Genomic DNA, 18,003 nt, shown 5'->3' with positions numbered 1-18,003 from the left:
CAGGTCTTCCTGACTTTATGTCCAACACTGTCTACTGTATCAACTAACTGCCCAGAATCAAAAAGATGTGAGTTCAAATTCCATTTCAAATACTTCCCAGTTATGTGACTCTGAGCAAATCATTTAAATTCTTTTTTTTTTAATTCAGTTCTCTCACCTGTAAAATGAAGTGGTTGGCTTCAATAGCCACTCTGGTATATTCTATCTATGATCTTATATGATAATTTCATAGAGGTTTTGTCTGGATCACAGCTTCTTCATATGTAAAATGACTCAATGACCTTTAAGTTCCCTTCCAATTCAAAATCATTGATCTAGAAAGTGACAATGATTTTCATTTCTAATGGATCTTTAATGCATGGTGATTTAACATACAATTTTGCCTTCTAGTTGTTTAAGAAACTGGCTAGTTCAGTTGATCAGATCCCATTGGTACAAATAACAGACTGGAGTTAATCCTCATGAGTAATTATGAGAATCAGAATAAATAAAATTTTTTGAATGAATAATATAGAAATAGAAGGAAAAAATAAGCTTTTTCCTTCATATCAAATAGTACATAAAGATATAACCACTAGGGGAGAAAAAACAATATTATTTGTGATGTGATGTTCTTGGTACAACAAGGAAAGAGATCACAAGCTATGGATTTAGTTACATGTCAATTAAGAAGAAACAGAAAAAGTTAAATGAAGAAGGAACTGGTGCTCCTCCTCAGTGGATTGAGACTGAGACATGAGGCATCATAGAATACAGAACACAGAAAGACTTGAAATCATAGGTGTGCCTTTGGCCATACCACCTAATCTCTCTGAACCTCAGTTTCCTCATCACAATATAAAGAAGTTGGACTGGATGACTTTTTTAGGTGCCTTATATCACTACATCTATGTTGAGCCTAAAGTGAACCATTAAATGAGCACTTACCGCCTGCTTACACCAGGAACAGCTAATGGCCACAATCTCTTTACTATGAAAAGAAAATTTTTGCTGGAACCCCTAGAAAGTCAGAAAGAAAAGGATACTTCTATAAATGACATTTTTTTAGCCTTTGTGTATCTCATTCATTCATTCAGTAAGCATTTATTAATCACTAATTTTGTGCTTCATGGGAATACAAAGACATAACATAGTTCCTCTTCCCTGGAAACTTACACTCTGCTTACACAGATAAATCAACACAAATTATTTGCAATTTAAAGGCAAAATAAGTGGAGAATGGGTAGTAGCAGTAGCAATGCAGCTAGGTGATACACTGGATAAGAGTGCTGGGCCAGAAGTCAGGAAGACATGAGTTCAAACCCAGTTGAAGATAATGACTAGCTGGATGACCACCATGGTGACTACCATCTTAACTTCTGTTTGCCTCAGTTTCCTCTCAGTAGTATAATGGTGATAATAATAGCTCCTACCCTCACAGAGATGCTGTGAAAAATCAAAGATTTAAATGTTTAAGACATAATAGAAATTACATAAATGCTTATAACTTTCTTCCCCTTAAAAAAGAATGAAAAGAATCAGGAATAACCTCATGCAAGAGTCAAGTCCTGAAGGACAGGAGTTATTTCATCATGCAACTAAGCCAAGATGGTCTAAATATCATGTACCATGCTGCATATTGAATTAGGCACTTTTTTCAGTGATTTATTTAATGTGATGAGTCTCCACTTAAAAGGGTAGTAGAAGGGTGGCTGATAACCAAATAACTTATATCACTAACAAGTCTTCAAATTCCAATCACTACAATATATTTTTCAACAAAATCAGGTTCCAAGGAGTCGATTTTTAAAAATTTTATCATGCAAATGAACATCAACATTGTCCTCATGGTAGTTTTAATTAGTCACATAATAATGATTTCTCATAAACCTCAATAGTAACTGAAGTCCTGGAGATTAAACAAATATCAAATAGCATGAGAGGTGATTCTTGGAAGGTCAACTTTGAAGAAGGTAGGAGTACAGCAGTTGGCATGTGTACTTTTCTTAGCTCCCTCTGATGTCTACACTCCAAATGATCCCTTTTCAGTTATTTATTTTGCAACTACAGGCAACAGATGGCCTTGCTGAGAAAGGCAAGCACAGGGTCCTTAAGTAAAAAATATTCCTCTGGAGAGGACTGGAGGAGATGATTGGCTTCTTTGGCTTTCTCTGTCCAACACACACCAGAGGAAAAGATGTCTTTCCTTCCTTCCTTACTTACTCTGACTCTCCTCAGCCTTTTGCCCTGACTAATTGAGAAAACAAAACAACAACAACAAAAAAAGAAAATCAGGGTCTTGGAAGGAGGTCAAAAGGAAGCAAAGGGGTTGAGAGGTGAGGATCCAAACCACTAGATAACTGACTTCATGATGTGAGACCAGGCATGAAGAAACGAGAGGCGATATAATGGACCATTTTGGTCTTTATGTTCTTTAAACTTTTAGCAATATTTGACTTTATTAAGAATATCCTCATACTTTGAATTCTTTCATACTATGTATGAGTCTGTGTATTTCTAAAACTCCTGTTCTTCCCTCTTGTTCCCTCATGTCCTATTATTCTCCCTTGGAGATTTAATCTACTCCATCATTTTCAGCTGAGACTTTCATATAGATTATTACTAAATCTACATCTCTAAATCCACTCCAGATGCCTGCTTGGTATTTCCACTCAGATGTCCCACAATCATACTGAATTCATTATATCATAAAAATAGAATCATCATCCTTCCCTCAAAATTGGCTCTTCCCCTCATTCTCCTATTGCCACCAATAGATCATTTCCCTTGGCTTTCATTCTTAACATCTTCAAGCTTAAATGTCTTTCTACCCTTGGTTTCCAATATCCAATCAGTCATAATAATCTATCTCTACTCCATCATTTCTCCATTTTTCACTTCTTCTACCCTAGTTCAGTTTATTGTTACCATCCACTTCATTAGTTGTCATAATTCCCATAATTCTCAGTATCACATACTGCCCCCCATATCCCTTTCCTTCCCCTAATCCATTTTACCACAAACTATGTCAGTTTAAATTACTTTTATCATGCAACTTCCCTACTTAAGAATATTTAATGTATCCCCACTGACAAAGGATAAGTCCAAACTCCACGAGTCTAATTTTTAAGGTTTTCTGTAACCTGGTTCCAAGTTTCCTTCCCATCTTTTTCTCCCTCTATTCTCCTACATGAGTACTCTGCTGCAGTCAGATTGATCTCTCACTCTTAACATATTTTATCCTCTCATGCCTTTAAAGAAATTAAAGTTTCCTCATGCCCACTACTTAAGACTCTCCTCATGATTCACTCCACTTATGTTCACCTATTTGAACCCTAGATAACCCTGAAGATCCAGTTCAAGTCTCACCTATTCTGTGAAATCTTACATAAGCATCATTGCCAGCTGTGTTCTCTCCTTCCTCTGAAATGAACACATTGCCAGCACTTATCACATACTTCTCAATGTTAGTTATATTTATGTTTTATTCCTCGACTAGATTCTAAGCTCTTTGAGTGCTCTTTTCTACCTTTTTGTAACACTACATGGAAACAGCATAGTATTTTGCACACAATATGTGAGATGACAACTGTAGAGAGGTAGTGGAGAGAGGCAAAGAAATATTTAGAAGAGGAAGAAATCACCACACAAAGAAGTTTTCAGCCCAAGAATTTTAAAAATAAGAGTTGCAAAAGAATGACCACAAAGCAGGAGAAGCAACAAGGAACAGGGGCACTATTAGGAGGAATAAATCAAGACCTTGGCTCCATTGTTTTTGTCAGTTTTTAAGCCAAAGGGGAAGAAGAACTACTCTCTAGAAACCCCAGATGCAATTTTCCTTTGACAGAAGCCACAACCACAGGGTGATTATGAGTCTGGAGGACCCATGGGAATGTGAGATTTACCAGAGGATGAGAGATATCACTTAATATTAATTTTGAGTTCTTTTTCCTTTGAAAAAAAAGCCTCAAGGACAAAAGGTTTATTAAAAAGAAGAGAGGTGTCAACCATTTTGGGTTCAGGTACAGTTCTCTTGGTTTTTAGTGTTTTGTGATATGAAATAAAGACTGTTCTATGGTCTTAAATACATAGTTATCTTGAGTATTTGTATAAGGATATAAGGGTCAATTTAAGTTTTCTTTAGAGAACTAGATGTGAACCACATTTTAATATTCTTAGAAAACCTTTGTGAGAGCACAATCCAAGAAGTGATTTATGGGACGACCCCCTTCCAAAATAGACCCTATTCCATATAGATCCAAGTCTGGGATTTGGGGCCACAGGTTATACAAGAACTATTTGTGGACTGTTTATAAAAAAGCATGGTCAATATCACTTATTGATCTCATTACAAATTCTGACTCTCAAATCCAGAGTCCTTAGTCACATCACTCAAAAACTTGTCTAATAGGACAGAGCCAAAAGGAAAAACAGAGAAAGAACTCAGCTATTGCCTTCCAAATAACTTTAAAATAATGCCTCAAATTGAATTCTGGGTTGGCAGAACCAACAAAAGATCAGAGTGAGACATTTTTCCCAGCCCAAGACAACTTAGGAGGTTGAAAAGAAAATCTATGACACAGGGTTTGAAGTTGGTCCAGAGTTTACCTGGATGAAACACCAATGGTGGGATTAGGTGGCAGCAACAAAATCAGCAGCAACTTGAGGAGGTTTCAAGTCATAGATGATAAGGAAACTTAGCAAGTGGTCAGAAAAGACATTACAAGGGAAACTGTACCGGCACTGGAAACAGGACCAGAGGGTATTTGGTAAATCTATGGCTTGCACCCACTTCTGAATCAAAGTTCAATGATAAAAAGGAGCACTTTCAGTCAAGGGGGTATGGGAGCCCTAAGGGGCACCATCTCTTTTGGTCACAAGGGATCAGGAAACATCACTTCAGTCCAAAAGGAGAAGGGCACCTGAGGGGGAGCCTTGTCTCAAAGGAGCAAGAATCCTGAGGAAACAATATCAATTGCAATACCAAGGATCAGGATCCCTTCTTGGGGAAGGACCAGACTAAAGACCACCACTTTGGAAAGATGAAATTCAAATTCCCTGAACTAGCTCTGAAGAGAACGTGTGAAAAAAACCTGAAGTTTGAGACACCTCCATATCAGAGGAAGAGTCTAACTTTAATATAAAGTTCAAAAATCAAGAAATAGCATGGGGAAATGAGCAAACAACCAAAAAAAGAAACTAATCATAAAATTTTATTATGGTGACAAGAAAAATCAAGACAAATTCAGAGGAAGATAATGAAAACAGAACAGACCAAAAAATACAAAAGGGGGGAAAATTGAAATGGAAACAAGTTCTATAAAATTCCTAGAAGGAGGCAGCTAGGTGGCCCAAGGCTAGCTTACAGGCCCTAGAGTCAGGAAAACTTGAGTTCAAATATGACCTCAGACACTACATAATTATCTAACTGTGTGAACTTGTGCAAGTCACTTAACCCCATTGCCTTGCAAAAAAAAAAAGAATTCCTAGAAGAACTAAAAAAATTAAATAAGTGGTAAAGGAAAATTAGGTTTAAAATGAGTGTGAAGGAAAAAATAATAAAAAAATAAAATTAATAGATTTGTCAAAGAGGTACTAAAAATTCTGAAAAAAAAAACAGCATCTTAAAAAACAGAATGGTCCTGGTGGCGCAAAAAGAGAATCAAAATTCACTGTAAAAAATAACTCCTTAAAAAGCTTGGTCAAATAAAAAAAGAGGTAGAAAACATCACTGAAGAAACTAATTCCTTAAAAATATTCTAAATTATTATTGATTAAAGAAATACAAAATGAAAAGAACTCTAAGATCCACTCCATACTTATCAATGAAGTAATATGGGAGAGAAGGAAAATGAAAAATGTTAGAAGTAATGTGGTTGAGTGAGACGTTAAAGTTGTGAACTAATTCAACCATTCTGGTAGAGCAATTTGAAACTATGCTCAAAGAGCTATAAAACCATGCATTCCCTTTGACCCAACAACATCACTACCAGGTCAGAACTTAAAAAAAATTTTTTTCAAGCACAGGAAAAAGATCATATATATGCCCAAAAGACACTTAAAGCAGGTAGCCAAGAAATGAAAATTGAGGAGATGCCCATAAATTCTGGAATGGCTGACCAAGTCACAGTATAATGGAATACTATTGGGGTATTATGAAATAATAAGCAGAATACTCTCAGAAAATCCTGAAAAGACTTATATGAACTGATTCAGTAAAGCAGAGTAAGAAGAACCAGGAGAACAGTGTACACAGTTACAGCAATTATGTACTATGATCAGCTGTGAATGACTTAACTATTCTAAGCCAAAAAAAATAAGATCCAAGACTGTTCTAAAGCACTTATGATGAAAAATACTATCTTCAGAGAAAGAACAGATGAAGTTTGAATACAGATTGAAGCACACTTTTTTAAATCTTATTTTTATTGAGTTTTATTTTTTTGTTTGTGTTTTCTTATATAACATGATTTACACATGTATAACCTTTATCAAATTGCTTGCCTTTTTAATGAGGAAGGAGGGAAAGGAGGGAGGAAAGAAGAGAGTATTTGGAATACAGTTTTTGAAAATGTTGAAAATAGTTTTTATATGTAACTGGGGGAAATAAAATAGTAAATAAATAAATTTTAAAAAGAAAATAATTCCTTAACAATTAAAATTGAGCAAGTGTAAAGTGATGATTCCATGAGACATGAACAAATGAGAAAACAAAGTCAAAAGAATGTAAAAAACAGAAAAAAACTGGGAAATGCCTCATTGGAAAAACAATTACCTAGAAAAATAAATTGAGGAGAGATAATTTAAGTATTATTGAACTATCTGAAAATCCATGATCAAAAAAAGGTTAAGCATCATATATCAAAAATTATCAAGGGAAATTGCTCCAATATCATACAATCAGAGAGTAAATAGAAATTGAAAGAATCTACTGATCACCTCCTGAAATAGATTCCCAAATGAAAATTTCCCAGGAATATTATAGCTAAATTCCAGAGTTCCCAGATCAAAGAGAAAATGCTTCAAATAGTCTGAAATAAACCATTAAAATATTGTGGAGCCACAGTTACAATCACAAGATTTAGCAACTTCCACATTAAGGACATAGAGAGCTTGGAATATGATATTCCAAGATGTAAAAGAAATAGGCTTTCAATCAAAATTAACCTCCCCAACAAAAGTGAAAACAATTCTTCAAGGGAAAAAAATGAGTATTTAAAGAAAAAAAGGACTTTCAAGTATTCTTAATGAAAATGATCAGACCTGAGTAGAATATTTTATTTTCAAATATAAGACTCAAGAGAAACATAAAGAAGTAAACCTGAAAGAGAAATCCTAAGGGACTGAAAAAGGTTAAATTATATAACTTTTGATAGTAAGATTTCATATGTATATATATATATATATATGTATGTATGTATATAACTTGAAAGAACTTTATCATCATTAGGATAAGTTAGAAGGATTCCACATTAAAAAAGAACACAAGTAAGATAACAATGCTGGGATTCTGTAAAAAAAATTGATAAGTAAGAATGAGGAATGCCTGGGAAAAGGGAAAAGGAAGAGAAAGAATCGAGAAAACTATCTCGCATAAAAGAACCTTCACTATGAAGAGGCAAAAGGAGAGCATACATATTTTGTAATAAAATTTGTAATAAAAATTCCTCTTATCCAACTTTGAAGTTAGACTCTTTGCAGATGATATGATGATAAACTTAATAGAACCCTAGAGAATCAACTAAAAAGCTATTTGAAACAATGAAAAACTTTATCAATGTTGTAGGATATAAAATAAACCCATATAAATCATTTTCACTTTTATACTATCAACAAAATCCATCAGGAAGAGAGAAAAAGAAAAATTCCATTTAAAATAGCAACAAAAGCCCATAAAATATAGAATGTCCATCTGCCAAGATAAACACAGGGACTACATGAACACAATTGCAAAATACTTTTCACACAAATACAGACAGGTCTAAAAAACTGGAAAAATATTAATTGCTCATGGGTAGACTAAACCAATGCAATAAAAATGAAAATTCTACCTGTTAATTTACTTATTTAGCACCATACCAGTAAACCTACCAAAGAATTATTTTATAACTAGAAAAAGATACATGTATATATAGCTAAATTCTAGAGAAACATAAGCTAGAAAAATGCAATTAAATCAAAAATATGAAGGGAAGGGGCACATAGATGGCATAGTGGATAGAGTACTGAGCCTGGAGTCAGGAGGACCTGAATTCAAATCCAACCCTCAGACACTTAATAATCACCTAGCTGTGTGACTTTTGGTAAGTCACTTAAACCCAGCCCCAATGTCTTGCAAAAACTTTGTCTGTGTGTGTGTGTGTGTGTGTGTGTGTGTGTGTGTGTGTGTGTGTGTGTGTGTGTGAATAAAGGGAATCAATGAGAAAAATATGAAAGAAGGCAGCCTAGTAGTACCAAATTTCAAACCATATTACAAAATGGCAATTATCAAAACATTTGTTCCTGGCTAAAAAATATGGAATGATGGGTTGGGTAGTAAATGATCATATTAATCTATCATTTGATAAATCCAAAGATTCAAGTTATGTGGGTAAGAATTCACCAACTGACAAAAATTTCTGGGGAAAACTGGAGAGCAGTATAGCAAAAACTAGATTAACATCTCATACCATATGCCCAGATAAGATTAAAATGAATTTATTATATCATAAGGCAATAGGGGAGCACAAAAATCTATACCTATAAGATCTATGGCAAGGAAATGATTTATGACCAAATAAAAGATAGAGAAGATCACAGGAAGTAACATGGTAATTTTTAATTACATGAAATTTTGCAGAAGTAAGCTTATATACTTAAAATTAGAAGGAAAACTGGAAACTAGGGGAAATTTTTTTAGCAATTTTCTCTAATAAATTCATCACTTTTCAAATACATAGGGAATGGAGCTAAATTTGTAAAAAAAAAAAAAAGTCAATCCACAGTTGATAAATGGACAAAGGATATGAACAGGTAGTTTTCAGAAGAAGAAATTCAAGCTACGTATATTTACATGGAAAAAAATGTTCTAAATCATTACTGATTAGAGAAATGCAAATTAAAATAACTGAGATACTATCACACCAATCAGATTGTCTAGCATGACAGAAAAGGAAAAAGACAAAAGCTGGAAGGGATGTGGAAAAATTGGGATATTAATATGTAGATGGTAGAACTGTTAACTAGTCTAACCATTCTAGAGAACAATTTGGAAATATGTCCACAAGAGTATAAAACTATGCATACCCTATGCTATCTCTTACTTCCAGAGGGAGAACTAATAAACTCTGAATGTGGATGAAAACATACTTTCTAAACTTTATTTTTCACCTTTTTTTTGGCTGTTTTCTTTTGCAACATGGCTAATATAGAAATAGGTTTTGCAAGACTTCATATGTATAATCAATATCAACTTGATTCAAGGAGGGGGGAGGAGAAGGAAAGAGAGAATTTGGAACTCATCAATTTAAAAAAGAAATGTTAAAAAATTTCACAGATAATTGGGAAATATTTAATGAAATAAAAACATATTTTACAAAAAGATGGAAAACTGAACCTGAACCCGGAGAAGATTATGTGACTCTGAATTTTGAAGTTCAATAAAACAACTTATTAAGTACCTTCTATGCATGGAATATTTGCACAAAGCATTGAGAATATAAATGCAAAAACAAAAGAGTTCATTTCCTGAAGGATTTTATATTCTACTTGAGGAAAATAGGACAATAAAAGACATACAAGATAATTTAAAAAGAGAGGACCACTAACAACTTGAGCAATCAAAAAAGAAATAAATCAAAACTAAATTGAATCTTGAAGGAATCTGATACTCAAAGAGAAAGAGGGAAGAATGAATGCAATCAAGCTGTAAGTGACAATCTGTGTAAAAACAAAGGGGAAGAGGTAACTAGGTGGTGCAGTGGATAGAGCATCGGCCCTAGAGTCAGGAGGAACCTGAATTCAAATCTAAACTCAGACAATTATTAATTACCTAGCTGTGTGACCTTGGGCAAGTCACTTAGCCCTATTGCCTTGCAAAAAAAACTAAAGAAAAAAACTAAAAAACAAAGAGGGAAGGAAGTTAATTTTAGGGGACATAGAGTAAGCCAGTTTGAAGAATTTGTAAAATAATTTCATAACATGAAAGTAGTCTTGAGAGATAGGTAGAAGCCAGACTGTGGGAGGCTTTAAACACCCAGCTGGTGATGAGTTTACATTTAATCTTATAGGTAATAAAGAAGCACTGAGTATTTTTAACAGGAAAATGACACAGGCAGATCTGTGTATTATAAATATTAATTTGACATCTGTGTGGAAGAGAACTGGAAGGGGAGAGCCTGGAATCGGGGAGATGGCCATGAAATCTATCTGAAATAGTTCAGGAGAGTGAAAAACTGAACCTATACGTATAGGGGAGAGACAGAGATGAATATGACAGATTCTTTAGAGGTAGAGTTGGGAAAAAAAAAACTTTGGAACTGATTTGATAGAGAGAGATAATGAAGGAAAAGAGGTTGATGCTAAGATTATGAACCTTGAAGACTAGAAGACTGGAAATAGCCTTTACCTAAATAGGAGGTGGGGGGACTTTAGATAATGCTCTAGGGAAGGAAACTGAAAAGGCTCAGAGAGAACCAGGAAAGAGCAAAAGGATAGGGTGCTTAACAGCCTCAAAAAGCTACAGAAGGATAAAGTAAGATAAGGTCTAAAAAATAAAGAAAATCATATTTGGCATTTAGATTATTTATATATTTCCTTAAAGAAAGCAGATTCAGTCAAGTGATTCAAACAGTTGAAAAATGAGTAGAAGCTGAGGAAATGGAGGCAATGAGTATAGATGGCCCTTTCATTTAGATAAAAGGAGAAGGTAATATTGCAGCTTAAAGGTATGACACTATCAAGTGAAGGATTATTACAGGTGGGAAAAACATAGGCATGTTTGAAGACATCAGGAGAAAATTCCTCAAATACTATGAGCAAAATTCATATATATATATATATATATATATATATATATATATATATATAGAGAGAGAGAGAGAGAGAGAGAGAGAGAGAGAGAGAGAGTTAATTATAAGTAAGAATGAATCACTCGCAACTGTAGAATATTAACGTTTATAAAACACTTGCTCAAAATGATCCAGTACTATAGGGCAAACATTATCTCTTTTCTGCTAATGTGGAACATAAAGCCCTGAGAGGTTAATTGATTTTGGCTGGGCAATAAAGATAGCAAGTGACAGAGTTAGTACCCTAACTTGTATCTTATAGCTTTAACTAGTTTCTTCCATTTCACCAAGCTTCCTACTTCATGCAGGTATACGATGTTACCAGCAACCATTCTTATGATTTCAAATGCAAAAAACAAATCACCAGTCAATAACTAACAAGGAGTTCTTTTAACTTCCTTGAGAAGAGTTATATAAATACTAAATTAAGCAAAAAGGAACAGTATAGATGATGGGAAGAGCATAAGACCTGTAAAGTCAGAGGATATAGGTTTGAATCCATCTCTGCAATTTAGCAACTTGGCAAGCTTCTCAGTATTTCTGAATCTTCCATTTTCTTCCTTATTCTCTTTATTATCATCATGATCATCAATAATTCATGTTTTAAGCTGACAAAGTACTTAATATATGTTATCTGATTTGATTCTTATGTCAATCCTGTGAGATATTGTCATTCTATTTTATGAAGAAGGGGGGAAAAGGCTTGTAGAGGTTAATAAAGATCTGAGGCAAAAATCCAAATTCAAGTCTTCTTGACTTCAAGTCCAATATTTGATCCATTATGAAGTATTGCTTCTCATTGGAAAAATGCACAGGTTGAACTGGGTTTCTTCTATGATTATATCAATAGGGGCATTGGGTACCATATTTATTCTGAAAATGTAGTGAATTTCTGAGACATTTATTTTCAGGTCTGTGCTTCTTGGGATTCCAGCCTAGTGGAGTCACAAGCAAGGCTGGTTTTGGTGTCACTGTCTAACATGTTAACATAAACAGAGTCGTATCACAGTCTCTATAGCTATGGTTGTCGCATACCACCTGCTGTAGAGGAATTATCTTGGCTAGGATCTCAGTGCTGTAAAGAGATCCAGATTCTTAATTACTCAACTTTAAGAGTCTGTCTAAAAAAAATCTGCTACTGTGGGTGTTGGCAGATGCTATGGCTGTTTGAACACTGAATATTCAATTGTTAAGAAAGTCTTCATTTTGCACTATCAAATCAAATTTTTAAAAAAATTTTGAACATAGCACCTGCCTTGGAGTCGGGAGTACCTGGGTTCAAATCCAGCCTCAGACACTTAATAATTACCTAGCTGTGTGGCCTTGGGCAAGCCACTTAACCCCATTTGCCTTGCAAAAAAAAAAAACCCTAAAAAACAAATTTTGAACATGGAGGGAAAGTTTATTAGCTGATGACTTGGGCACTACAAATGCCAATGTCCCCTGGAAGAGAGGCAGGAAAGATGAATAGAAGATGAAGGGTGAAGCTTGAGCTTCTGTTGACTGTTTCTCTTCCTCCAGTAACCTGAAATAGCTAACTAATACTATCATATAATAGTTTTGTGTAAAGATGGAGTAACTCTAATAATATTGCTTTCAGCAAGAAAATACTGGGCTTTTGGTTTATTGAAAGTCATTTAATTTTTAACTTAGTTGATTGATATATTAAAGTTTTCTATTTAAAATAGGCAAGGAAAATGATCGATACATGGGCTGAATCATATTCTTTATTTTATTCAGAAGGGATCCCCATACAATCTTCCTTATCCTTCTCCAGCTCTTCACTCACACCATGTAGTTCAAACCTTCATCATCTTTCACCAGGACTATTACAATAACCTCCTAATTGAACTCTGTGACTTAAGTCTCCCCCAACCTTTTTGAATCCATCCATCACTCAGTTTAAGCCTAGAGAAACTATTATGGGCCCTGTCATTCAAGTGTGCTTTCCTTTGAACCTTTGGGAGTTTATTTTAAGTGGAAAGTTGTAAGTCGCATCATGATTGCTCTGAACTCACAAATAGAAAAATTCTCAGTAAGTTAAGTTCTCTGTCTTAATCTTCATTTATATCTACTTTTTTCTTTCTTTTTTTTTTAAGATTTTTGCAAGGCAAATGGAGTTAAATGGTTTGCCCAAGGCCACACAGCTAGATCATTATTAAGTGTCTGAAACCAGATCTGAGTACTGACTCCAGGGCTGGTGCTCTATCCGATGAACCACCTAGCTGCCCCCACTTATATCTACTCTTAAGGACCCTGTGTTCTTTTTCAAATGGGGGGGGGTAATGAAGTTGCAGATTATATTTTTGTATCTATAGATAGGGATTGGGAGGGAAAATTAAGGGAAAAGCAGACTTTTTCTTGGAACTTGCCTTAGTTCTTGATCCAATGGCTACATTGGTAGTATCAGCCTGAGTCTTCTCTAAGATGTCTGTAACATCTCCTCAATATATCCTCTCTAACACAAACCAATTTTTCTTTCTTCTTTTGCTAGTTTCTCATAGGTTTCTAAATTTTTCTGTTTCAATTCTGTATGTCCCCACTTCTTCCTCTCTATAGTCAGACTCAGAATTTTTATCTGGTTCTGACATCACCCTTTCATTTTCCATCTTTATGCCTTCACTTTATAGCCTGACTAGCCTACTTTCTTCTATTCCCTGTAAATGACATATAATTTTCTTACTTTATTCCTTTTGCATAGTTTAACTAAAATGTTTTTTCTCTCCTCTACTTTAGGTTCTTGAAACTTAGAGTGCCCTTCAAAGGTATAAGTCAAATCCCTATAATACCTTTGTTATTCCACTGTGAAACTTTGTATTTACTTTTTATTTATTATCTGTGCAAACTTTTCCCCCTCACTTCCAACTTCTATAAATTACAAGCTCTTTAAGAAATAGGCCATTTTGTTTTTGTCTTCATATAGTCAACACTTAATATATTTCCTTACAAATAGATTTAACCAACTCCTGAGAAGCTGAGGAAAAAACAGCAGATATGCCAGGAAAATTGGGAGGAGGTTGTGGGGAGAATCAGCACTATATCCAGGTCTGAGTAGGTGATGTTTGTCCTTCATCTCGAAGAAGACCATGACATCAGGGAGGTGATGTCATAATGCACATGAATTGTATTTGAGTAATGGGATGCTGTGCTAAATCACCAGCTCGCTTTCTCCTCCAGAACCATCTGGATCCAGTGGCCAGATATGAATCAGGATGCCTGGAGATGGCCCTTGATGGGAGACAGGGTTAAGTGAGTAGGTTGTTGAGCGATGGCTACTGGCTGAGGTCATGGTACCTAACTCATGTGAATGAAAAGACATAATGCATAGAAGAAGGTGATTCCCAGACATTAGAGTGGAGGAGTAACATAACAAATTAACTCACAAATTCTAGGGTCAGTGAACAACACCAATTCAGTTAATAACACCTTTCATTTAATAACAGCCAGGGGTTATCAGTTCTCTGTCTGACAGTCTCAAATATAATTCTGATTGGTTTTTCCCCTCTATCCTATGAGTTCTTCAGTATGACTGTCATCCTTCCCTCCTATGAGTTTTTTATTTTCTTCAAAAGTCAATTTAAGGTCAAGAGCAAAATCACAGGAACCAGAAGAATTCTAGACCACCAGACTAACTTACAGTCTGACCTATCAAATTTCTATGTTAACAACTTCAGAGAGAGGGATCCCAGGTGAAATTCATTCCAACTTCAAGGACTATAGAAATAAAAACCTTTTTAAAAATCAATAAAATTACCACCAGATTTTTCAATAAAATAAAAATACTGGCCATTTGGAAATTCTTCCAACAGGTGAAGCAATTCGGGTATAATCTACTTCACTACCTAATAATTCATTCCTGTCACTTATGTCTCTATTTTGCTTCTACCTTTCTCTCATTATTTATCTTTTTTAACTCTTTTCTCACTCAATATCATCCTCTCCATTCTTCAATGTCTTTGACTATATTCTTTTTCCTATCTCTTTTCTCACTGTGCTTCTTCCTTTATAATACTCTCCCCTCTTCACTTTCTCACATTCTGTCCTCTTTTTTTTCATTTTAATTGCAGTGAGCCTATGCAGAGAAAAAGTTCTAATGTTTTATAAATGGAAAAACAAAGTAAACAAATAATTTATATTGCCCAGGTTATGAAATGAGGCTGGACAGGCAGACTAGTAATTTAGTACCTTAATATATCTGTTTCAAATAACCACTATTGATGTTAATAGTTAAACCTAGGGTGAACAGGAGAAACAAATATGTTATTACTTTGGGGAAATTCTGTTGTGGTTTCAATTATCCTAAACAATATATGTAAAAGACCAATAACTTAAAAATATTAATACACCAGTGATAATATATGACTGTGGCTCCTTGACTAACATGATATAAAAGAATTAATATGATGAAGAACCAAAAGGATAATGAAATTATGTGGTGGAACCTAAGCAGGCTGAAACATTTAACTAAAAATAACTTCAGTTCAAGGTGCTATGTAAGATATTACAAGTAACACAACCAGAATACAATGTTGATCTTTCCTGTGGTGAGAATGAGAGACAACAGATGGACAGCCAATGTGGTACTCTGATACTTCTGGGATACTAAAAGGACAAAATGAAATCTTTCAAGTAAGGGGTAGAGTTTCTTGGGATGACTTGATAGGATGAAAATGGGCACAAGATTCCCACTTGATGAGAAGGTAGGAAGGACTTGTGGTCTGTTGGGAGACTGAAAATATGCCAATGAGTTGCTAGTAATGAGCCCTAAAATATGAGTGATTGATAGGTTTAAACACCACTTATCATAGGTTTAACCATCCTCAAGAGATTTTTATTAAAAGAATTAAAACTACAATTATAGAAGCATAAAAAGAAGTCGGGGGGGCGGAGCCAAGATGGCGACATGAAGGGATCAAGTCTTAGGAGCTCTCTGATAAAAACTCATAAACTAAGGACTCTAACTAAACTTTTGAGAGACAGAACCCACAAAGGGAACCAGTGAGGCAGTTCTCCTACTCAAGGTAACCTGGAAAAAAGCAGAAAGGCTCTGCTCCTTGGGGTCAGGGTCGGGCCCTGAGGCAGCCCCAGGGTGCTGGGAGCCACAGCTCACAGCAGCAGGGAAGTCCTCTGAGCTGCACCCCGGGGAGCACCGAGCACAAAGTGAGGGAACAGCAGGGGACCTCTGCCAGAGTGAGCACGCGGAGCCCAGCCCTCAGGGCACACAGCAAGCAGCTTGGTCTTTGCCCAGCCCTGATCCAGGAAACAGAAGCAGGCAGAGCCAGTAAGCAGTAGCCCATTGAGCTGAGGGAGGGGAGTGAAGAGAGACTACAGAGCTCTTCTGTTCTCTGCCTCTGGAACATGACTCTGGGGGGCTCTGACCACATTCAAATCCTAATCGCAGTCTAGGCCCCCCCCCATAGAACAGCAGAGGCCCCCCCACCTCGGCCCCATGGCAGAGGGGGGGCACATATGGTCATTCACAGACCAGGAGAGAGGACAGAGCCTCACACACTGAGACCCTTGTGGGAGTGTCCCAAAAGCTCAGGAAGCACCCCAAAACCAGGCCCAGGCTGGGAAAATGAGCAAGCAGAGAAACAAAAGTAAGACTATTGAAAAATATTTTGCAAATGAGCCCAAGAAGGATCAAAATACTCAGTCTGAAGATGAGGAAGCACAAGCTCCTGCATCTAAAGACTCCAAGAAAAACAGAAATTGGGCTCAGGCTATGACAGAGCTCAACAAAGACTTTGAAAATCAAATGAGGGAGTTGGAAGAAAAACTGGGAAAAGAAAGGAGAGAGATGCAGGAAAAACATGAAAATGAAGTCAGCAGCTCAGTCAAGGAAATACAAAAAATGCTGAAGAAAATAGCATGCTAAAAAACAGCTTAGGTCAAATGGAGAAAACAGTTCAAAAAGTTATTGAGGAGAAGAATGCTTTAAAAAGCAAAATTGGCCAGATGGAAAAAGAGATAAGAAAACTCTCTGAGGAGAACAAATCCTTCAGACAAAGAATAGAATTCAGGGAGATTGATGAATTTACCAGAAATCAGGAATCAATACTTCAAAACCAAAAAAATGAAAAATTAGAAGAAAATGTGAAATATCTCATTGAAAAAACAACTGATGTGGAAAACAGACTTAGGAAAGATAATTTAAAAATTATTGGAATACCTGAAAGTCATGATCAGGAAAAGAGCCTTGACATTATTTTCAAAGAATTACTACAGGAAAATTGCCCTGATATTCTAGAAGCAGAGGGCAAGAGATCCCAAAAAAACCAACCCCTAGGAATATTATAGCCAAGTTCCAGAACTCCCAAGTCAAAGAGAAAATATTACAAGCAGCCAGAAGGACACAGTTCAAATATCGTGGAGCTGCAGTCAGGATCACACAGGACTTAGCAGCAGCTACATTGGAGGTTTGTAGGGCTTGGAATGCAATATACCGGAAGGCAAAAGAGCTTAGAATGCAGCCAAGAATGAACTACCCAGCAAGGCTGAATGTCCTCTTTCAGGGAAAAAGATGGACTTTCAATGAACCAGGGGAATTTCAAAGGTTCCTTTTGGAATGGCCAGAGCTGAACAGAAGGTTTGATCTTCAGATACAGGACTCAGGTGAAGCATGGAGATTGGAGGAGAGGGGGGAAATATGAGGGACTTAATGAGGATGAACTGCATGTATAGAAAAATGATACTGATAATATTCATATGAACCTTCTCAGTTAATAGAGCAGGTAGAGGGAGCTTTTATAGTTGAAGCACAGGAGAAAGCTGAATTTGAAGATAAAATATGGTGTAAAAATGGAGTCAATAGAAAAAAGGGAAATGGAATGGGAGAAAGAAAAAGGAGAGGGGGAATAGGCCAAGATATTTCACATAATAAGATTTTTTTTATTACAATGAGCTATTGAAATGATATGGAAGGAGGGAGGCAAGGGGGAATGAGGGAACCTTTGCTCTCATCAGAGATGGCTAG

The 18,003-nt window shown here is 35.7% G+C and overlaps 1 protein-coding gene across 6 annotated transcripts in view; it reads right to left on the bottom strand.

The window, feature by feature from the left end:
- Positions 1-18,003, bottom strand: part of DGKI (diacylglycerol kinase iota) — a 592,236-nt gene that overhangs the window by 300,073 nt on the left and 274,160 nt on the right. For all 6 annotated transcript variants that reach the window (XM_074193600.1, XM_074193597.1, XM_074193602.1 and 3 more), the window contains one exon: positions 928-999. In XM_074193600.1, coding sequence (XP_074049701.1) covers positions 928-999 — 72 coding nt within the window. The remainder of the gene's footprint in view (positions 1-927; positions 1,000-18,003) is intronic.

Source organism: Macrotis lagotis, chromosome 7 (assembly GCF_037893015.1).
Source record: "Macrotis lagotis isolate mMagLag1 chromosome 7, bilby.v1.9.chrom.fasta, whole genome shotgun sequence".
In the NCBI taxonomy this organism is placed as follows: Eukaryota; Metazoa; Chordata; class Mammalia; order Peramelemorphia; family Peramelidae; genus Macrotis; species Macrotis lagotis.
This window is presented reverse-complemented; position numbering and strand designations above follow the sequence as displayed.